Source organism: Manis pentadactyla, chromosome 14 (genome assembly GCF_030020395.1).
Source record: "Manis pentadactyla isolate mManPen7 chromosome 14, mManPen7.hap1, whole genome shotgun sequence".
In the NCBI taxonomy this organism is placed as follows: domain Eukaryota; kingdom Metazoa; phylum Chordata; class Mammalia; order Pholidota; family Manidae; genus Manis; species Manis pentadactyla.
Window position 1 is genome coordinate 88,267,447 of NC_080032.1, and position 20,160 is coordinate 88,287,606.

The 20,160-nt window shown below is 44.6% G+C and overlaps 1 protein-coding gene across 2 annotated transcripts in view; it reads right to left on the reverse strand.

Moving 5' to 3' along the window:
• Positions 1 to 13,083: 13,083 nt before the first annotated feature.
• The window catches only part of GXYLT1 (glucoside xylosyltransferase 1), a 43,183-nt gene continuing 36,106 nt past the window's right edge, over positions 13,084 to 20,160 (reverse strand). For both annotated transcript variants that reach the window (XM_036889609.2, XM_036889610.2), the window contains one exon: positions 13,084 to 18,821. In XM_036889609.2, coding sequence (XP_036745504.2) covers positions 18,651 to 18,821 — 171 coding nt within the window. In that variant the 3' untranslated portion in view covers positions 13,084 to 18,650. The remainder of the gene's footprint in view (positions 18,822 to 20,160) is intronic.

Here is a 20,160-nt window from a genome sequence, read left to right on the forward strand (position 1 = left end):
ATGTCCCAGGAATTGTTCCAAGAGATTTACACATATCTACTTAATATTCACAAAACCCCTCTGAGTAGGGTACCAATATTATACCCACTGTACAGAAAAGGAAACTGAAGCTCAGAAAGGTTAAGTAACTTGTCCAAAGTCACACAGCCAGGAAGTGGCAGAGCCAGGCTATAAACTCAAATCGTTTCCTGGCTCAAGAAATCATACTTTTAACCACTACCTGACAGTACCATTCAAATGTTAAGGAAAATGCGAGAAACTTCACTGGTCAAAATTGCGAATGAAAATTATTCAAATACTATACAATAAAAAAAGACCCTGCATCTGAAGGAGGTGAACACATAAGTTATAAAACTGTAAGTACTTCAAAGTAATAATTTAGAGAATAACAAAAATGAAGTTATCCCATAGCTTATAAAATAGCCAAGGAAGATTTCCTAGTATCATTTATAACTTCTAAATCCTCTAGACTTACAGGCTAGAGAAATCATTAGAGAAACGCAAATCAGTACCACGCTGAGTTGCCACTTTCCACCCATTAGGATGGCTTTCACCAACAAGACAGAAAATAAGAAGTTTCAGGGAGGATGTAAAGAAACTGGACGCCTTGCACACTGCTGGTGGGAGTGTAAAATGGTGCAGCTGCTACGCAAAGCAGTATGGAGGTTCCTTAAAAAATTAAACAGAATCACCACAGGATCCAGCAATTCCACTGCACGGTGCACAACCATGAAATTGAAAGCAGTGACTTGAAGAGGTATTTGTACACCCGTGCTTACAGCAGGATTCACAGCAGCCAAAAGGTAGCAGCAACCTCAATACTCTTCAATGAAGAATATGACAATGAATGAACAGATAAACAAAATGTCGCACATACATACAACGGGAATATTATTCAGCCTTAAAAAGGAAGGGCATTCTGAAACAGGCTGCACCCTGGATGTACCTTGAAGACATTGAGTTGAGTGAAATAAGACAATCACCAAAGAACAAATACTGCGTGACTCCACAAACATGAGGTGCACACAGCGTTCAGACTCAGAGAGACAAAGCGCAGTCACGGTCACCAGGGGCTGGGGGAGGGGGAGCTGGGGAGGTGCTGTTCAACGGGCACAGAGTTTCCATGTGAGAAGATGACAACAGTTGTGGGGATGGATGGTGGCGATGGCTGCACAATAACGTTGATATCCCTGACGCCACTAAACTGTCCACTTAAAAATGGTTAGATTTTATGTGATGTATATTTTACCACAATAAAAAAAGACCTGTCTTGCCAATGGGTTTCAGCCCCGGGCAAGTTCACTATGGATTCAGTGTGACCAAATAAATGACAGTAGAATGTTCTTGGGGTGAAAGGGTTTATATCCAAATTTATTTCCACGGTGGCAGGTCAGTCACTAGAATCCTGTCCATTCAGAGCGAGTCTGCAGGCAGCAAGCTGGTCTCTGCCTCTGGGCCTCTCTACCCCTGCAGCTGTCTCAGTCTCTGTCCTCGGCGCTGCCACCACTGCAGCCTCGGCTCTGCTCTCCTGCAGCCTTGCAGCCGTGCCACCGTGTGGCCCAGAGCACTGGGTGGAGCTCCTTATATAGAGTCAATAGCCACGTATTGCCCACACGTGTGTAGTGAGCTAGCCAACCAGGGCCAGGTGGGAATCCTGGCCACAGGAACCTTCACTTTATCCACACACATCTGTTCAGTGTTGCTTGGTATTCAAAGGTATGGGATACTATAATTCATCTAAGCTACCTGTTAGCAATGGTCACTTAAATATCTATAGTCTTTGGCTACAATCAACAATGCTTCAAAAGCAATGACAAAATCCTCCAGAATAGAAAGCATACAATGGTGCCTGCATTAGTCAGGACAGGCTAGGTAATATGGTATTAAAAAACAAAGCCCTTTACTTCAGAAAAACTCACAAATTCTCTCGGCCACCATGAGAGTTCCTTTCTCCTGTGACGCGTGCTGCAGGAATCAGAAGAGCTTCTCCGGCCCACCGTTCAGCACCACTCCATTTTCCAGAACACACTGTCTCCCTCCCTGACCACTGGGCTTCCCAGGCGCTCAGCTCACAAGTAGACTCATTATCTCATTAGCCAGAGCTCATGTCTTCTCCCTCCCAACTGAAAAGAGGCTGAAAAACTTAGGGGAGTAAACTATTTGACTATCTTTTCCATATTTGAATCACACGAATAGAAATAATTTCCTCACTACAGGTTAGTGCAACATTTGCAAATTACTTATGGAAGGCTTTTTTTAACTCAAGATACTATTTTTCATTCAATAAATATTTATGTCATTCCTACTAGATGCTGAGTGCAGGCACTCAATAAATATCTGCTGAATAAACAAATGAGTGACCCCTAATTATACTAGTAATTGCTACCATTTCTCCCAGAGCAGTCCAACTACTAGAAATGGGGAGGAAAAACAAATGCGAAATGACCTGTCTGCTGTCACCTGGCCAGACCCTACATTGACTTGACTTCCTATTTGAGGGCAAACTGTGGCGGTCAGGAGAACCAGACATCTGACGCTTCTCTACGCTACAATTAAGCTGTGATCATCGCCCAACTCAAAATTCTCATTGTTTCAAGGTCAATCCATGAGCCTAGGTGGCACTTAAACATCTCAGCTTAAAGCTCACATTTGCATTTTGCACAAACATTATGCGTAGGTAAAAGAGAATACGAGGCAGCCTGATCCAATAGCTCATTAGCAGCACCTGCACCGAGGCACTATTAGCATCTTGCTATCAGGTTACTATTTGCATTACAGGGTAAGTGATTATGCCTGTCAAATTATGACAGGACCTGCTTCATTTTTCAGTTCATGTATAAATTTAAATCATATCTTTTACTGTCCCACAAAATGTTTAGCTATGACATTGCTATTTTTGAATTTCAGTTACAGATTTCAATTGTCAATGACAATTATAATTCAATTTCTAGAAAATTAAGAAGTTGTATTAACGTGAAGAAGCATATCCTCCTAATTATTGGTATCAGAGTATCTACTCAGCCTGCCTGCTGTCCCTGGGGCTCCAGTGACTAGATATGAACCCTAATGCTCAAAATTGTCTCCCTACACCTAGCCGGACATCGAGCGCGCACAGGGGCTCAGTACATACTGGCTGGACGAGCTGATTCAGTACCGCCCCCAAGCAGGTGGTCCCGGTCTCCAGCGTCAGGCAGGCTCCCACTCACCCACACACTCTCCCTCCTTGGCGATGGCGCCGTCCCACGGACATCACGTGCTCCCCTAGAATGCGCACGTGCATTACAGATTTCCTAAGGTTACAGTCAAGATCTGTAAACCTACGGTCAAGGTTTAATCGGATCAAGAATCACAGCATTTCCTCTCGCCCCGAGGAGAGCCTTCCCTCCTCTGCTCCTGGAGGAGGGGGGCGCAGGGAGATCCGGGCTTTGGGGCTCGAGTCTTAACCTGGCACCACAGGGGCGGCTCGGAAATCCAGGAACCACCGAAAAGTCACACAAGGTTTGTGCTGCACGGGTTTCCTCTCTCCCTCTCAGAGCAGGGGTGGGGGTGCTGCCGGGCACCCCGCAATCGCAGCGACAGGATGGGTTGTGGCGGCAGCGGGAACGGCCCCGGGCCCGCGTTGGTGTCCATGCAGGCCTGGTGGTGGTCGCTGCAGGCCCATGTGCGCAGCCAGAACCGCTTGCATGATTTGCAGGGCCCAGTGCTAGGTGGGAATGTGGGGTTCGCGCATTCAGAGAGTGCTGAGGAACCCAGCGGGTGACCCGGCCTTGCACCCAGCGTCTTGCCAGTGGTTTCAGCCCCGGGCAAGCTCACTACGAATTCAGGGAGACGAAGCAATGGCAATGGGGTGTTCTTGGGGTGAGAGGGTGTATTACCTGGCTTGTTCTCGCAGCAGTAGGCTGAGCCTCGGCCCTGGGGGCGCACCCGGCGGCCCGCGGGTCTGCGCTCCTCCCCCGCGCCCGCCTCGGCCCGCAGCCCCGGGCGGGGCCCTTACACGGTGACTCGGGCAGTGCCGGCCCACCCCGTCCAGGGCCCACACCGGGGCGGGCCGCCCGGGCCAGGCCTGCGCAGACAGGCCCCCTGGGATGTCGCCGGGGGTCCCCGAGTTGCTGCGGACAGGCGCGGGCCTGCCTCCGCCAGGGCCGAGGCGCCGGCGCAGCCGCGGGCGGGGCCGGATTGACTCCAGGGCGCGGGTCCGCGGCCCGCGGGCTCCCCGGAGGGTCGGCTCCGCGCTGACCGGCCCAGGCGCGCCTCCAGCCGGCGGCCTCCCGGCCTCCCCGCCAGCCCAGGCCGCGCCCTGGGCGCTGCACGCGGGCGGCGGCTTTTAATACTTTTTCTTAAAACAAACAAAACAAAACATGAAGAAAATAAACGCACTTCACACATTCAGTAAAGAAAACACAGTGTGGTTGCAGCAGGCCTTCCAGCTGCACCGGATTCCAGAGAGCCCTGCAAACAAATGCAGCTGCTCACGTTGGTGAGGCGGCGAAGGTGGGGGCTCCTCACCAGACCCGTCCCGGGGCGTTTGGGGCTGTGGATAAAAGGTAGGTTCCTGTGGCCCCAGGATGCTCGCCTGGCCCTGGTCGGCTGGCTCACTGCACACGTGTGGGCAACACGTTGCTATTGACTCTATATAAAGAGCTCCGCCCAGAGCCCTGGGCAACACAGTGGCAGGGCTGCAAGGCTGCAGGAGAGCAGAGATGAGGCTGGAGTGGTGGCAGCGCCGAGGACAGAGGCCCAGAGGACGGCTGTGGGGGCTCTGAGTGGACGGATTCTAGTGACCGACCTGCCACCGTGGGAATAAAGTTGGGTATAACCCTTTCACCCCAAGACCGTTCTACTGTCATTTCTTTGGTCACATTGAATCCACAGTGAACTTGCCCAGGGCTGGAGCCCGCTGGCAAGACGGGGTGTCTTGGCTGGCGAATCTCACTCCTGGCTCTCCAGCTGCCCCAGTGGTGCTCAGAACTACCACGATCTTAAAATCTTAAAGCCTCCCTTTCTACTTCCAAGTCAGATTCCCTCTTGCAGCTTGTAACAAAGAACTGATTTGTGGCTTAGGAACGTCCCCTGGGAAGGGGACGATGGCTTCTGTCAGATCCTCACAGAGGGTCTCTGCTTTAGATGCAAACCTCACTGAACGCAGTCCCCGTTCTGTCCCTTCTCGCCTCACGACTTCCTTTCCTCTTATATGAAACAGAATTAACATCATCTGCTTTGCAGTGTCCTCGTGAGAGATAAGCAGTAATACAGGGGAAATGCCTGACACACGTGAACATAAGTACGTTTCATTCGCTTCCTCTAGACTTCCTTAAACTATTAATAAAGTCTAACTTTCACTTTAAGAAACAGCATTGTAAGGTGGCGTTAAAAAACAACAGTGATGATGCAAATGTTGAAATTTATTTTTAAATAAATCAAGTATTCTACATCTACCAAAGATGTTTTGAAAATACAAATAAAATCTACAGAAAACCGATATGAGATTAGAACCTTCTATAAACAACAGGGAGAGAGAAACAGAAAGAGATGCAAGAATTAAATTCCATTACAGCTCAAGAGCAACACAAATGCTTCCCTTGGGGAACATCTGCATAATATTTCCGAATTTCAGGGCCGCGTTTAACAGGGTTTCGTGATATTTCGTGCTGCCCTTGCCGACATGAAGGGATGAGAGATGTGCACTGGAGGGGACTCGGTGTGGTGGGGGGTCCATAACTGGTTGAATGACCATGACTTGACATAGAAATCAGGAACTCAGGGAGCAGGGCTTAAGGGGCCACGTCACAGGGCTTCTGCAGTCCGTGGTCTTGTGTAACGTGCTTAGTCTCACTTTAGTGAGGCCACTGGACTCATTGAATTAGTTTTTCAAGAAACATACCGTAAAACAGCGTGCATTGTACTAGGCAGTAAAGATTACATGGTGAAGAAAATACATGCCACGTTCAGGATCTCATAGGTAGTGAGGAAAAGAGGTGAAGAATGTAGACTAGGATGATGCGGTTTGGTAAGTGTTAGGATTTAACATAATAGCGAGTTCTGTGGGAGCTCGGAGGGGGGCCATCTCCCCAGGCATAAGAGAAGTCCTAGGAAAAACTATGTCTCGGTCGAGCCTTGAAGAATTAAGAGTTAGCAGACGAAAAAAAGGGGAAAGTATTCCAGAAGAGTGTGTACAATGACCCAGACTGAGAAAAAGGACGGTCTGCGCCGAGAATTACCTCTCTGACCGTAAGTAGGAGCAGAGCTTATGAGGGCAGGAGGCGACATAAAAAAAGCTTTGAGAATCAGTAATGACATGACATGACATCGTAAAAATCCATGAAGAGTCGGGAAAGCCAACATGATAGGCCAAATTCAACAAAATATTTATTAAAGATAAATGCATATTTCAAAATCTACTCGAGATATTTTAGAAGCATTTGAAAAAGACATAGGGATTTTATTGGTTACAAGATTAATATGATTCAGATGAATGAAGAGGTAACCCATGAAGCAAACCTCTTCAAAGTCCAAGTCCTAAAAGGCAGGCAGAATCTGACTGCGGTGTGCTGCTGGCCGCACCGTCATCCACATGCCGGGCCACCGTGTCCGCCTTCAGATGTGCGAAGGGCTTTTGCCATGGAAGGAGGATCTGACTTATTCTGTGAGGCCCCAGAGGGCAGGCCTAGCAGGGGGCCAGCTAGAGGACAGCACATGGTCGTTCAAGACAAGAAAAAGTCTCTGCCTAAGCTGTCAAAACCGGCATGGGCTGGCCAGCAAGGTGGGGGGTTACTCTGCTGAGACACATTCAGCAGAGGCTTGTCCATGATCGTCTGAACCGGTATCTCCAAAGACCCCCGTCCAGCGCCAGCCAGGGGTGGCGGAACATGGGAGGGTAAGAATGAGTGAGAGCCGTCCTGCCTTCTGGGCGCTCACAGTAATGCCGCGCTCTCTATTTGCAGGTGCACAGAAATTAACAAGACATACTAAAATTGTACTTCTGCTTGGAGCTGTCCTATTTTTTAGAGGTTATTTCCTCTAAATACTAGCTTCCACAACTCCTTGTGTGTTTAAAATATATATATATATCGCCAAAATATTTTTTATTCCATTTTTGGAGATAAAACATCATTGATTTATGACCTAACCTAAACCCGCACTCCCACTCCGAAGACGGAGCAGCTCTTCTCTGTGTGTGGGAGCTCGTCCAATACTCAAAGCTCCGTGCTTTCTGTGAAATGGGCTCAGACTTTACCTCTAGCTGTACAATATCGAACCCTGTACACAACATTTAAAAATTTATTTTTAAAAGTATAAGAATGTTTTCCAGACCCTATGGAGAGCTATTCTTTCAGACAATGGAGTCACTTATTTCATAGCATCAACCTGAAAAAGGCACTATGGGTCAAAGCCTTTATACTTGGAGAGCACGTATATTCACTCATTTCGACTTGCACCTGAGAAGGACCCACAGTCGTGGTGACCCACAGTGTCCTGCAGATGGACCCCGAGAAGACCCGAACAGGCCCTTCCATGGACTCAGCATACGGTGTCTGCTCTTCACCTGTGATGATCCCATGTTTGATGCAAGCTTTCTGCAGGTGATGGATAGTATTTGCGATATTCACCTGACTTTGAACACCAATTTGATAGTTTTGCCTCTATTGCAGAAAATAGTCTCTAGTCTTGAAATGAAAACTATAATAGCTTAGTCCAAGCTAGGCAATTTGTATCTATTTTAGAATCTTTAGAGACCTAAGAATAGGACGTTTTAAGCTTGCTAAATGTTTGAGATGTTTTCAAGTAATAATAAACTGATTTTTCTAATGGGCTCAGTAAAAATAATCACTTGCTAACCTTCCCTTTTATGCCAGAGAATAAGAAAAGTAGGAGAGGGAAGAAAGAAAGCATATTTTTAATACTTTCTTGAAGGAATGAGAACTCAAAATCTACTTTATATAATAAATATTATCTGCTATTCAGAAATAGGACAAAAATTGCACAAAGTATAATCAATAGGGCTTGGAAGTTTTACTCATGCTAATACTATGAAATTTCCTTAATTCTATACAATATAAACCATCTAACAGTATTAAAATTAAATATAATTTGAAATTAATGATGTGAAGGATTTATTTCAGTTATCATTTAATAAAACCACTTTCATAATTTAGCTATTCACATTGGCTTCCCAGAAACTAATGACATAAATAGCTTCCTAAATGGCAGGGGCCAGGGGTGGATTTTGGTGTCTGGTATTTTATCCTCTGTCACTGACCACCTCTGTAGTCTTGGACAAATCACTTCACTCCCCTGGCCCCAGGTCCTCATCTGAAAAGTTACATTACCTGCAACATAGATAACGCTCATCGGTACGGCACACACTTACCAACCGCTCACTAGGAACTAGTCACACTGATAGTAGAAATTTAACTAAGAACAAGATAGACATGGCCCCGATCCTTGTAGAACTTACATTTTCACGGAATAGGAAAATAAGAAAGCAGACAACTATTACACATGATGATGACCACATCCAATATTCTGACTCCAATCCCACTTCTGATCACCAGCTAAGATCCTATACCCAATTCTACTTCTCCTGGGGTCGGAGGTGGGAGGTGGATGCCCACATCACCAAGCAATTCCCCCGTCAGATGGGTGTCGTACATTCAGCTCAATTCTGACACTGGTCACCCAGAGGTAGCATCAGATTCCACAGGGCGAGGGCTCAGTCCTACAAGACACAAGCACCCTCCTCGCTTCAGACAGTCAGGTTATATCATCAGCTATGGATTGGACACTCACTGACACCCTCCTTGGGCTCAAGTAATTTACTAGGGTGGCTCACAGAACTCACAAACTTACATTTACTAGATTCCCAGTTTATTATAGATGGATGTAACTCGGGACCAGTCAGGTGGGAAAGATGCTTATAAGGGAAATGGTGTAGAGGCTTCATGCCCTCTCCATGCCACTCTGCTGGATTCTACAGCAACCCTGAAGCCCTCCAAGCTCCACCTTTTGGGGCTTTTAATGAGGCTTCATTTCACAGGCAAGATGGATTAAATCACTGACCCTTGGCAGTGGATTCAATCTCCAGCCCCTCCCCCCTCTCCAGAGGTCAGGGGGCAGGACTGAAAGTTCTACCCTTCTAATCATAGTTCTTTTTTCCAGGCAACCAAAAGTCAACTCATCAACCTCACAAAAGACGCCTTGGACACTCTCACTGCTTAGGAAATTCCGAGGGTTTTTGGATCTCAAAGGGACAGAGACCGAATATATATCCCTTATTATAAATGAAAATATCACACACTATACCCAATACACCCAAGGATAAGCACAAAGAGTAGCAGATACGTCCCACTTACATAGAGTGATCAGTATTACAGTAAAGATGACAACAAAATGGGAATCACAGATATAACGCACTTGGCATATGAAAGGCACTCAGTAAACAGTAGTTTTATTTTTACATTGTTTCAGAGCCAGGACTAAAAAGCAAGCAACCCACAGCTGTAGGCTGACACTGGAAAGTGCTGTTGGCCTCAAAGTAATTGGCCAGTTTCCATTATCTAAGGGCTTGGGTTTCAACGACTACCTGGGGACAGGAAACAAAGCCTTGAATTTGGGAATGGTAGGGCTTTGAACTGAAGCCCTGCAGAGGGTTCACCCTCAGTGAAAAAGGAGGGTAGAGAAAAGGTGTCTGCCCCCCAGCAAACAGGGAACACCGAGGTATCTGTGTCTTGGCACAGAGCCAGGGTGCTTAAAATAAAAATCCCTCCAGAGATTCATAACTATAGGTCTACCCTCATGCATTTGGGATTAAAATTCAGTCTCTGATTAGTTTCAGAAATGCCAAAACATACAAAGTTTCTGGCAAACATGGTCTCATGATCCTAAATTACAAAAAAAAAAAACAAAAACACCAGGAAACAAACCTGTGAGCAAAAGTTGGCAAAAATAAGAAACTGCGCCCTTGAAGACTTCAGCTATTGGACATATCAGATGAGAACACAAGATTAGAATGCACAAAAGCAGCATTTGGTGACCCAAATGTAAAAGTCTGGAAAGATTACACCCATGTTGGGGATAGAACACACACAAAGAAAACTGACTGGAAATAAAAATTAAACTGGAAAAAATTATGGGGAGTATCGGAGACTGTAATATATTAGTGTCCGAAACATGTCTGAACTTTAGGCAGATGTCCCAAACTGTGTGTAACAGAATGATGTTCATACATCACAGATTTTAGAAAAGTTCAGGACTCAAAATAAACTGAGATGTGCTATATAAAAATGCATGCTTAGTATGAAAAAGGTGGATGTCTCACTCCACGTCCATTGACTGCATGGCCACATGTCACTCTTTTGGAAATACTGGGTGTAGCAAAATATATGAGACTTAATTTCTAGTGCTTTTACTGCTTTTCACGTGGCTAGTAGAAAATTTAAAATTACGTATGTGCTTGCATTGTATTTTTGCTGGGCAGCACTGTTCTAATAAAAACCTCTTTTGGTTAGTTAAGTGGCCCTGTTAGAAGACTTTACATGTCAACAGTACGCAAAGCAGAAGTCAATTTGGTCCACTTGTTAATTCTCACATTTAAAAAATAAAAAGACTTTCTCATTGGAAATATTTAAAAGAAAAGAGAGAAACAGAAAAGTAAAAGAACAACCCTGAAGTAACAATATTCAGACATGTCACTCCCCCAAAAGTACTATTGTTTTTTATCGTTATGTACTGGAGAAAGTGACAAGAACTTCCATCTTTTCAATTTTAAAAAATAACAATCTGACACTTACTTTGGTGCTTGAGAGACACCAAAGTTTAATGCTCCATAGGACAAATCAAATCCCTCAGACCTAGGAAGATGGGAAGTGGTTAGAGCAGCCGCGGGGGACATGTCCCAGGACCCCAGAGGACACCTGACACCACAGAGGGACCGAACCCCATCCGTACTGCTTTTTCCTGCACATACACACCCATGACATGGTTTGTAATTAGGAGCAGTAGATTAACAACTAATAATGGAACACTTAGAAGGATGCACCGGCACACGCGCGGGGAAGGCAGCCTCTCGCCCTCCATGTCTTACCTGCACGCACCTTGCGGCGCTGTGAGATGCTAACACGCTGGTGGGCTGGAGGTGAGGCGGTGACGCAGACATTGTGACGCAGGCCCTGTGACGCAGCCTTACGTCACCATTGGCCTTCCGACGACTCGCCAGGAGGAGCAGCCCCTGCTTCAGAATGGGGGAAGCGAGGCCGGGTGGGGTTGGGGGCGGCTGTGATCCTGCGCCCCGTGAGGCTGGCGGCCCTGCTCACACTTCCACGCCTGCGAAGTCTGTGTGCCCATCGCCACCGCAGTGTGTCATGAAAGAACAGCAGCCAATGCACCGACCAGACTCCGCATGTGGGGGGCGAGCTGTGGAGGACGGAGCAAAGCGCGAGCCTGTTTTAGACCCTCACCTGCATGTGCGTCCTGGATGCACGCGCACCGCACGACGGGGAGACACACACCTGACGTTCTTAGGGGCAGATGGGTAAGGAGGGTCTTTTATTGTTTTACTTCATGTACTTTCAATTCTTCTGTATTGTTTAAATTCTTGTTCCGTGAGCACATTATTAAACACCCTATAAAAGATTTAAAGTATCATAAAGACTAACAGTTATATATATTTCACCATAAATTTAAAAGAACTTTTACACTCTTCTTGAAAGAAATCACCTTTTTTTTTAATTGAAGCATAGTTGATATACAATCTTATGCTGGTTTCAAGTATACAACACAGTTGTTCAACAGTTTCCACATTATTAAATCCTCACCCCCACTAGAGTGATTCTGTCAACAGAGGCTGGTACAGAACCATTGACCATATTCTCCATGCTGCACTTCCATCCCCGTGACCAATTTATATTATGATTGAGATTTTTATGCCCCTTTAACCTCCTCACCCTCCCCATCCCCCCACCCCAACCGCTCCCCCATGGTAACCACCAGTCACTTCTCAATGTCTATGCATCTATGCTGTTTTATTCATTTTCTTTTGTTGTTTTCAGATTCCACAAATAAGTGAAATCACATGGTACTTATCTTTCTCTGCCTGGCTTATTTCACTGAGCATAATGCCCTCTAGGTCCACCCATGTTGTTGCAAATGGCAGCATTTCTTTTTTATGGCTGAAAATACTCCATTGTGTATACGTACCACATCTTCTCTAACCCTTCATCTATTGCTGGACACTTTGGTTGCTTCCATATCTTGGTTATTCTAAATAATGTGGCAATAAACATAGGGGTGCATACATCTTCTATGATCAGGGGTTTTGTTTTATTTGGGCAAAATTGCTGTAAGTGAGATTACTGGGTCACATCAATTGTCTTTTCAAACCCTTTATACTGATTGTAACCAGAAAACCTGTTGTGTAAATAATAAAACATGTACAACTGTAAACTGTTATATCCTAACAATACAGAGAGCTTTTAAAGCAAAATTACACCCTGGCACAGAAAAGTACTCTTTTCTAGATCTGAAATTTGATTCCCCTGAAACTTCTAAGAAATACTTAAGCCAGTAAAACAATGTATGATCTGCTCGATCCAATAGCTATCTCCCAAGCCCCCTGGTCGTCTGCCTTACTTCTAACAGAACCCTCACATTGTTCCCTGTCCTCTGGAGCAGCTATTCTTCAAGGAGAGGCCATTTTTCAAGTTCAGGGGCAAATCTTCGTAGTCGAAGCCGATCGTTGAGCTTTATTCCTCTGCCAGTGATTGTTTTAGACGCAGACATTGCTGTGGAGATGACGGCAGTGAATGGGAGAAGGTGGACCCTTCCTCTTACAAACAGACACAGATATTTCTGCCTCTGCTTGTCATTTGCCACCTGGAGTGCTGGCTGTCCTCCTGGGGCCATGTGGGGAGACCAAGCTCACGTGGTGAGGATGTCATGGAAAAAGGAGGAACCTTGGTTCCCGATATTGTGCAGCTGCTGAGACAGCCAATCCAGAAAATGCCCTCTGCCTAGATTCTTAGTTATCAAGCATCCCAACCCTGAAGATTCCAAGCTTGTTTTTGACGGCTAGAATAATTCAACACATCATTTGAATAAACTAAACATTTATTGAGTAGATATTTATTCAGTAACAGCAACATTTCTCAAGAAGAAGATGAGTTCAATTCCCCCAAAACACAACAAAGTAACTTTCCATTATTCTCAGGTTACATCCAAATCTATAATCTTACATCCCCCTCCCCTTAATAAATGTCAAGATACACAAAATACTTGGAGGAAGATATCCAAATTATCCTAAGACCAGATTTTAAGGTAAAAAGCAGTTTAAGGGTAGCAATCTCTAAATATCACAGTACATCAAGATGGCTTCCTGAGCATTAGAACCATTACACTAAAAATATCAATATATTTATGCAAAATGCTTGTGAAAATTAAAAGTATCTGCAACCTTTTCTAGTGTCTGACTTCAGGAACAGGGGCAAACCATTCCCTTCATAGATCTTCTGTTACAGATCCATCAAAACCCACCAGTCCAGCTCTCAAATACTGACGGCAGTGCTGTTTTGAATGGATGACATATTCCACTATTCTACAAGCCCTGAATTATTTCTGCACAACATTCCAATATTCCCTGAAGAAATTTTATACAAAGGTTGAAAACAGCTGCTTTCCACCACAGTCAAGTCAATTTACTTTTCAAATGGAATATATACTTGTGTTCTCTTCAGTTTTTACAAGTTGTGTGTGTCAATAATGGTCACAAATTCAGACTGTATATATAAACTAAATATAACCAAAGGCTCCACATCAGTTCTTAAGTTTGATATTAAAATGACCACAGACCCTCCAAAAAGCACTCATATGATTAGCAGGGAGAGAAAATTTTTTCATCTTTTCAAAGGCTCTCTTTTGCTGAAGAACTGAGTTTATAGCAAATTCTAAAGAAATAATCCCATTAGACATTTGAAATTACTGGTGGAGATTAAGTAACAATACATATTTTCCATTTAAAAGTAAATTAGACTTTGATTTGTAATCAGTTCTAAATTGCCGAATTCAATATGCTATTTCCATGTTCTCATGATTCTGTTAATTGCTAGATATTTGAATTAACATCAGAATCATTTTTAGTTTTTTAAAAAAGAACACTGTTGTACCACCTTTTAGACTTGTCTTAAATTCACATAACTTAATTTTTAAAATTTAATTTCAACCAATGAATAACCACAAACATCAGAACAGTTTAGCCAAACTTTAATAGGCAAAAAAAGGTTGCTTTGGCAGTGTATAAAAGGATAACTATTACAGTAAAAATTGTCATTTAATCGACTTTTATTAAATATTAAAATGCAATAAGGCAATTGTTGTTTAAAGACACTTAAGATCACATTTAGTAAACAATAACTGGCCCCACACTTGACATATTGCACCCCTACTTTTCTTCCCTATATGCTCTAAGAAACTAAATGCTATTCTAAAAAAAACAACAGATGAGTGGTCTTTCTATAAACACTGCAAAGAAGAGGTTCTGGTTACGACTAAGGTACTTATTACTCACAATTTAAACTTCTGAAAAAGCAAACACCGAATACCACTTTCAGGGTGTTCCCTTTAATGGATTTCTGCTGCCCCTGTTCTCTGGAACCCGCTCACAAGCGTCAGCTTGAAGTGTGCCGGCTGAGGGGTCAGTGGCGTGACTCACGGTGGACGCTGCTGCTCAAGGCAGAGCGGAGACCCCAAAGCTGGCTTCCTATCAGCGTCGCCCGGGGAAACGGCTGCAGCGTATCCCGGGGCCCCTCATGAGGTTCCCCCGACCCCCGCCTCAACCCTCCCGGTGAATCTGTGGTTGAGCTTCGTATCAGCCATACCTGCGATGACAGAAAGGATAACATTCAAAGGGAGATCGTTATCATTGTGTCCACAGGTCTTAGCCCACAAATTGAGATCCAGTAAAAAAATATATATATATATAGAATTTTGAATCATTTGCACTGAGCGACAGTCAGCAGAGGGGCTGAGAAGCGACTCTGATACGAACAAACCCACGGCTGCCCTGCCGCCCCCTCCCGTGGAAGCCAGCACCCCTCCGGCCCCGGCACAGGGAGGCAGGCGGGCGGGGGCTCAGGACGGGGCCGCCCCGGGGGCGACTGCCTCCCCGCCACCTCCCCACCGCTGCCCCTCCAGCTGCCCGCTGCCCCGTCCTCCCTCGCACTCTGCCCCTTGCCATTCCCACTCTGACTCTCCTCTTTCCTCACTTCTTCACTTCCTCTCTTCTCCTTCTTTTTTTGATCATTCATGTACAACATTCTTCTCTGCTTTCTCTTCCTTAAAAACTCTTCCTCACATACTGTAAGCCAGTTCATACTGGAGACAGAATACATGCCAGAAAACGTTCACCCAGAAGCGGCAGCAAGAGCTTCCAGGGGACGACAGGGGACACAGAACTTGAGCAGTGACACCGGGGTGGCGGGAGGCCAGCCACGCGCAGTGCTCTCGGATCCACAGCCTCTTCTGAATCTCTTGCCTCCGTGACTCATGACTTCTGAGTCCCCGGAGGTCACAAGGCATAGTGATTGCTTCTAAACCTAAGGCACAGAGGAGGGTCAACGATATGCCTGGGGTCCCCAAGGAAGAGAGAATCCAGATCTAGTTCACAGTCTGGTTTTCTTTGCATTACACCAAAAATATGCCTAGACGCAAGATGAGTGAGCAATGAGCAGGTGGGAATACTGTTTCAGGCTCTGGGTGCCCGAGTGACCCTACACATTATGGACTACTCTTCCTAAGGGAAAGAGAGTATGTCTTGTCTTAAAATATAAACTATAACATGTACTTTCTAAAGGTTTTCCAAGTTCTTTTAAAATGGCTACATCTTACAGGTGAAGTTTGGCTACACTTTAAAATCAATCCACTTTGGTAATATTGTAGCCCAGAAACAGTTCTGAGGTCAGAATTGTTCTAACACATAGATTCAAAGAATATATAATGTAATTTATATAAACTGCATAGATACACTGTTTTATGAAAAGACATATAATATGTTCTCTAAATTGTTCTATAACCTCATTAATGCTGAGAACAGCATTTCTTGAGAAATCTCAAGGAAAAAGTTACCTTATTAAAAGACAAATTCAGAAGACTCATGTTAATATGGTTATGGACTTTCTGAGATAACCTGAATTTGAGGTAAAAATAGTTCCTAAGTGGAGAGTTTCCACCACATAACCCAATTCCTGGTAAAATGCCCAGTTAGCTCAGGTCTTGCTGAACCAGATGAAGAACTTTCCAACTGATGCCCATGTGGAGAGTGAGACAGTGTGAATGCAGCCCACGTGTGAGGCCACAGCAGCCAGTGCCGTGGCCCAGACGGCGACCACGCTCCACACAGTCCCAGTCAATCACATCAGAGCCCAGGGGGCTGACAGTGTCTGTTTACTGAGGAAATTCAACCCAAGGAACTTACTAATAATATAAATTCACATCTTGTCAATAACCCCAAGAACTTCCTCTGATATTTCAGAACATTTATAATTCACCAAGTGTGCCAAGAACTGTGCTATCCTAACTCAACCTTCAAGCTGAAGAAATGGTTTCCAATGGTTCCCAAATGGTACTAGCTGACATGAAATCATCTGAGGTGCTTATCAAAAATAAGTCATAATTTGACGTATTTTTACCCTTGACACTGGAGAGGATCTGGGGAATTTGCCTAAAGGCTGATACTAATTGAAGCCACAGGTGGTGCAATGCTGCTGTGCTTCCCAAAGCGTTCACAACATTAAGGCACCAAAGGAAGGGGAGACAACACAAATACGACGAAACGCTGGTGAGCAGCTGGTCTGCACAATGGGCACCATCAGAATATTCTCTCTTGTGCATAACTTCCTAAACCTCTTCATTAAAAACCGTTGGCAGCCCTAACCCAGTGCCCACAGGTGACGCCCAAGGGTCTATTTTCCACGAGCTCCCCACTGGAGTCTTTACATAACCAGGCAGGTGACAATTCGGGGGGCCGCTAGAAATGATCGTACATAAACCCACCAGACTTTGGAAGTTTAGGATTCTCATTTTCTATTCAGCAAACTCTATTTTACCACAGTTCACAAGTTTCTTTATTCACATGGAACCCTGCCAAGGACATATGGATTGTGTCTCTATATGCACCTGTTCTAAAAGCGCAAGGCTGGTTATCAACTTCTAACTGGCCTTTCTTACACGTTCTTCTCCCTCTGTGTCCCGGACGGGCCTGCAAACATCACAGACAACCACACTGACCTCCCCGTTTGCAGAGCCCATGTCTCCACAGAGGGTACTGTGTCTTCATAAAGTCAATGCCACTGTTTCCACGTAAGTGACACTTTTTCCTTCATGATTTTCCCCTCTATTTAAACATTAAGATACCAAAAGAAGAAAAATATAGCACTTGGTAAAAATGAGATATGTGCTCCAGCCCAGAGCATGCTAAATACTCAGTCTGTAATTACATTAGAAAGCAGTCAAGAACACTAAGAGAAGTAAAACTTTTCTTATCTTCAAGACTTTAAAAAGACAACTGTCTTGACTGATGCTCAACACAGGAAGATATGCACATTAAACCAATCCAAACTACTTTTCCTACAGTCAGATACAACAATCTTTTTAATCCAAATCCCATGAGTCGCTAATTTAAAGTAAGGCTCTATATGTTTGCTTCTTCAAAAATATCTTGCAAAGCCACTTGAGGTAGAAGAAAAGTTTAAATGGACCACTTTCTTCTGCTCCATTATAACTAAAATAAAATCACTGTTCACAGGAAGTGCACAGCTTATGCATTTCGGTCCATCACATTTTTCACCATCATTTAAGTACACTATTTAGATTCTTGCTTTATTACCAGCTTTTTTTTTGCTTCCAGAATGCCCAGTAAAGCTGAAAATTTTCATTTAAAGTGATAAGAACATTTCCCAAAATACCTGTTTAACAATCTTAGATAAGAGTCTTGGCAAGACAGTTTAGCATAAACACATGAAAACACATTTCACAAACATACACATAGACTAAAACTCCAAAATGTTCACTGTTTTTCCTCTTTTTTATACAGCTCAGTTTTAAACGTGCAACTTACTTATAATCTAAAAATAATTTTAAACATGATTGTCACAAAAATGTTTTAAAACAGAGATGAAATGTAAAAGGCACACACAGATTGTCAATGTTTAGATCAGTTACATCACATTTCTTTAGAAACAGAACCTTTCTGCTCCTGTAAACGACTTTTTTTTTCTCATATGTTTAAAGTGAGGTTAGTGCTGACATAAAATTATTGCTATACTCACAGTTTGAGTGTTTCCACCTGTGTATGAGGTACAGTTTCTCCACCATACACCCCTACTGTTCTTACCCACTTGAGAATAAGAGTGTAGGCTACAACCATTCAACATTTTCATCAATACTGGAATGACAACAAACAATGCTACAAAACATCAGAGATCAAAAACGTCTTGCTGGCATCCCAGACCTGAACTTATCCTTCATTACATGAATATACTGCTAATGTAACTTCTTCGGGGAAAAAATCATTCTCAGGACGAATACTTCCTCCTAGACACTTCATGCAGGACGATTCCTTCATACATATCCTCTGATACTTCGTTGTAATGCATTGGACTCGGCAGTCACCACGAACCGCCTTTCTTTGGTGTTCTGTTGTAACGGTCTCTTACACTTTTTGTTAGTTGTTTGATAAATATTTTGTAAATTTTTCCACAGTATGTATGCACTGTCTTTTGCAGTTCCAGTTCTAAAGGCTTTAATAAGGAATGGATGTTGTCATCTTCAAAAGAACACTAGAGAAAGAAAATAAAAGACAAAAGTATATATATAAATTTTTTTATTCCAAACTCTTCTATTAATTTAATGTTGACACCCTTCATTTAAAGCCTCACAGAAAGTATACGCTCAACAATTATTTTCAGTGAATTAAACAGAACTATGATCTCACATTAGAGGAGGGAGAGGAGCATGATAAACCACGGGGGGGTCAGAGAAAGCTTTTCAGGGAGGGAGCGCAGGTGGGGCCCTCCAAGCCCAGGTGAGATGTTCAAGGGCACAGGGACCACAGCTGCCGGCCGGGGTGAGATGAGCACCAGGTGCTCTCAGGGGGTCTGAGAGAAGCTAATCAATGGCAGAAACTGCCCTGGTAACAGCGCTACGGCTGGACTGGGAAGTAATGAGAGAACGGCTCCGGGAGGGAGGGCGCAAAGCTAAAGCTCAGTCGGCGCGCCCCAAAGCTCCCGCGACCGCACGGAGGGGTTCCCAGGGCGAGTACGCTCGGGGCTGTGGACCCCACGCGCTCTCTGCGGGGACTCACGCTGGCACGGGAAGGATTCTCAACAGTAACGCAGAAATTGCATCTGCTGGATATCTGGCTCATGTATATAGTCAATATATATTCATAAATATATTTTTGACCAGAGTCCTTTTTTCCTGTAAAATATATTAATATCCCAATGAACATATTTTGGAAAACACTGTGGGGTGGCTGAGTGGAAATAACCTGTCACCTTACTATTTTCAACCAGGTGTATTTTTTGACTCAGCCACGGCAAACCAGGTACATTTTCAATTAGAAAGATGGATGGGGCTTGAAAGTACATTTTACATGAAAGTTTAAAGTCAGGGAAAAATGCAAGATCCAAAGGAAATCCGGAGCCTGCGTTCCGGGGGTGCTGCAAGCGACCTGAGGTCGCGCCCAGAGCCCCGACCCCGGCGCCGCCGCCGGCAGGTGTGCAGAGAGCCGCGGCCCGTCCACAGACGGGGGATGAGCGGACACCACCGCGCGGCAGCGCCGGGACGCCGCGATCCTGAGCCTGGAAGAGAGGTGGGCATGGGAGCGTCACTCCCGGGTGACTTAAAAGCCAATCACATATACTGGATATAATTATCCAAGAATTGTTTTGAAGACCAAAAAAAAAAGGAGAGAGAAGCTTAACTAGGAAGAATGTAATGAAATGAAAACAGAACAGCCAGCACGCAGGGGCCCAGGAGAAACTTCTAGAAGCTGGGCCGGTCAGAAGGCCTCCTACACGACACGCGCCGTTCTAAGCGCTCCACAGGTGTATCGTCGCCTCACTGTTTCCTTTCCCTGCATTGCGCTTCGCAGGTACCGTGCTTTTTATACACGGA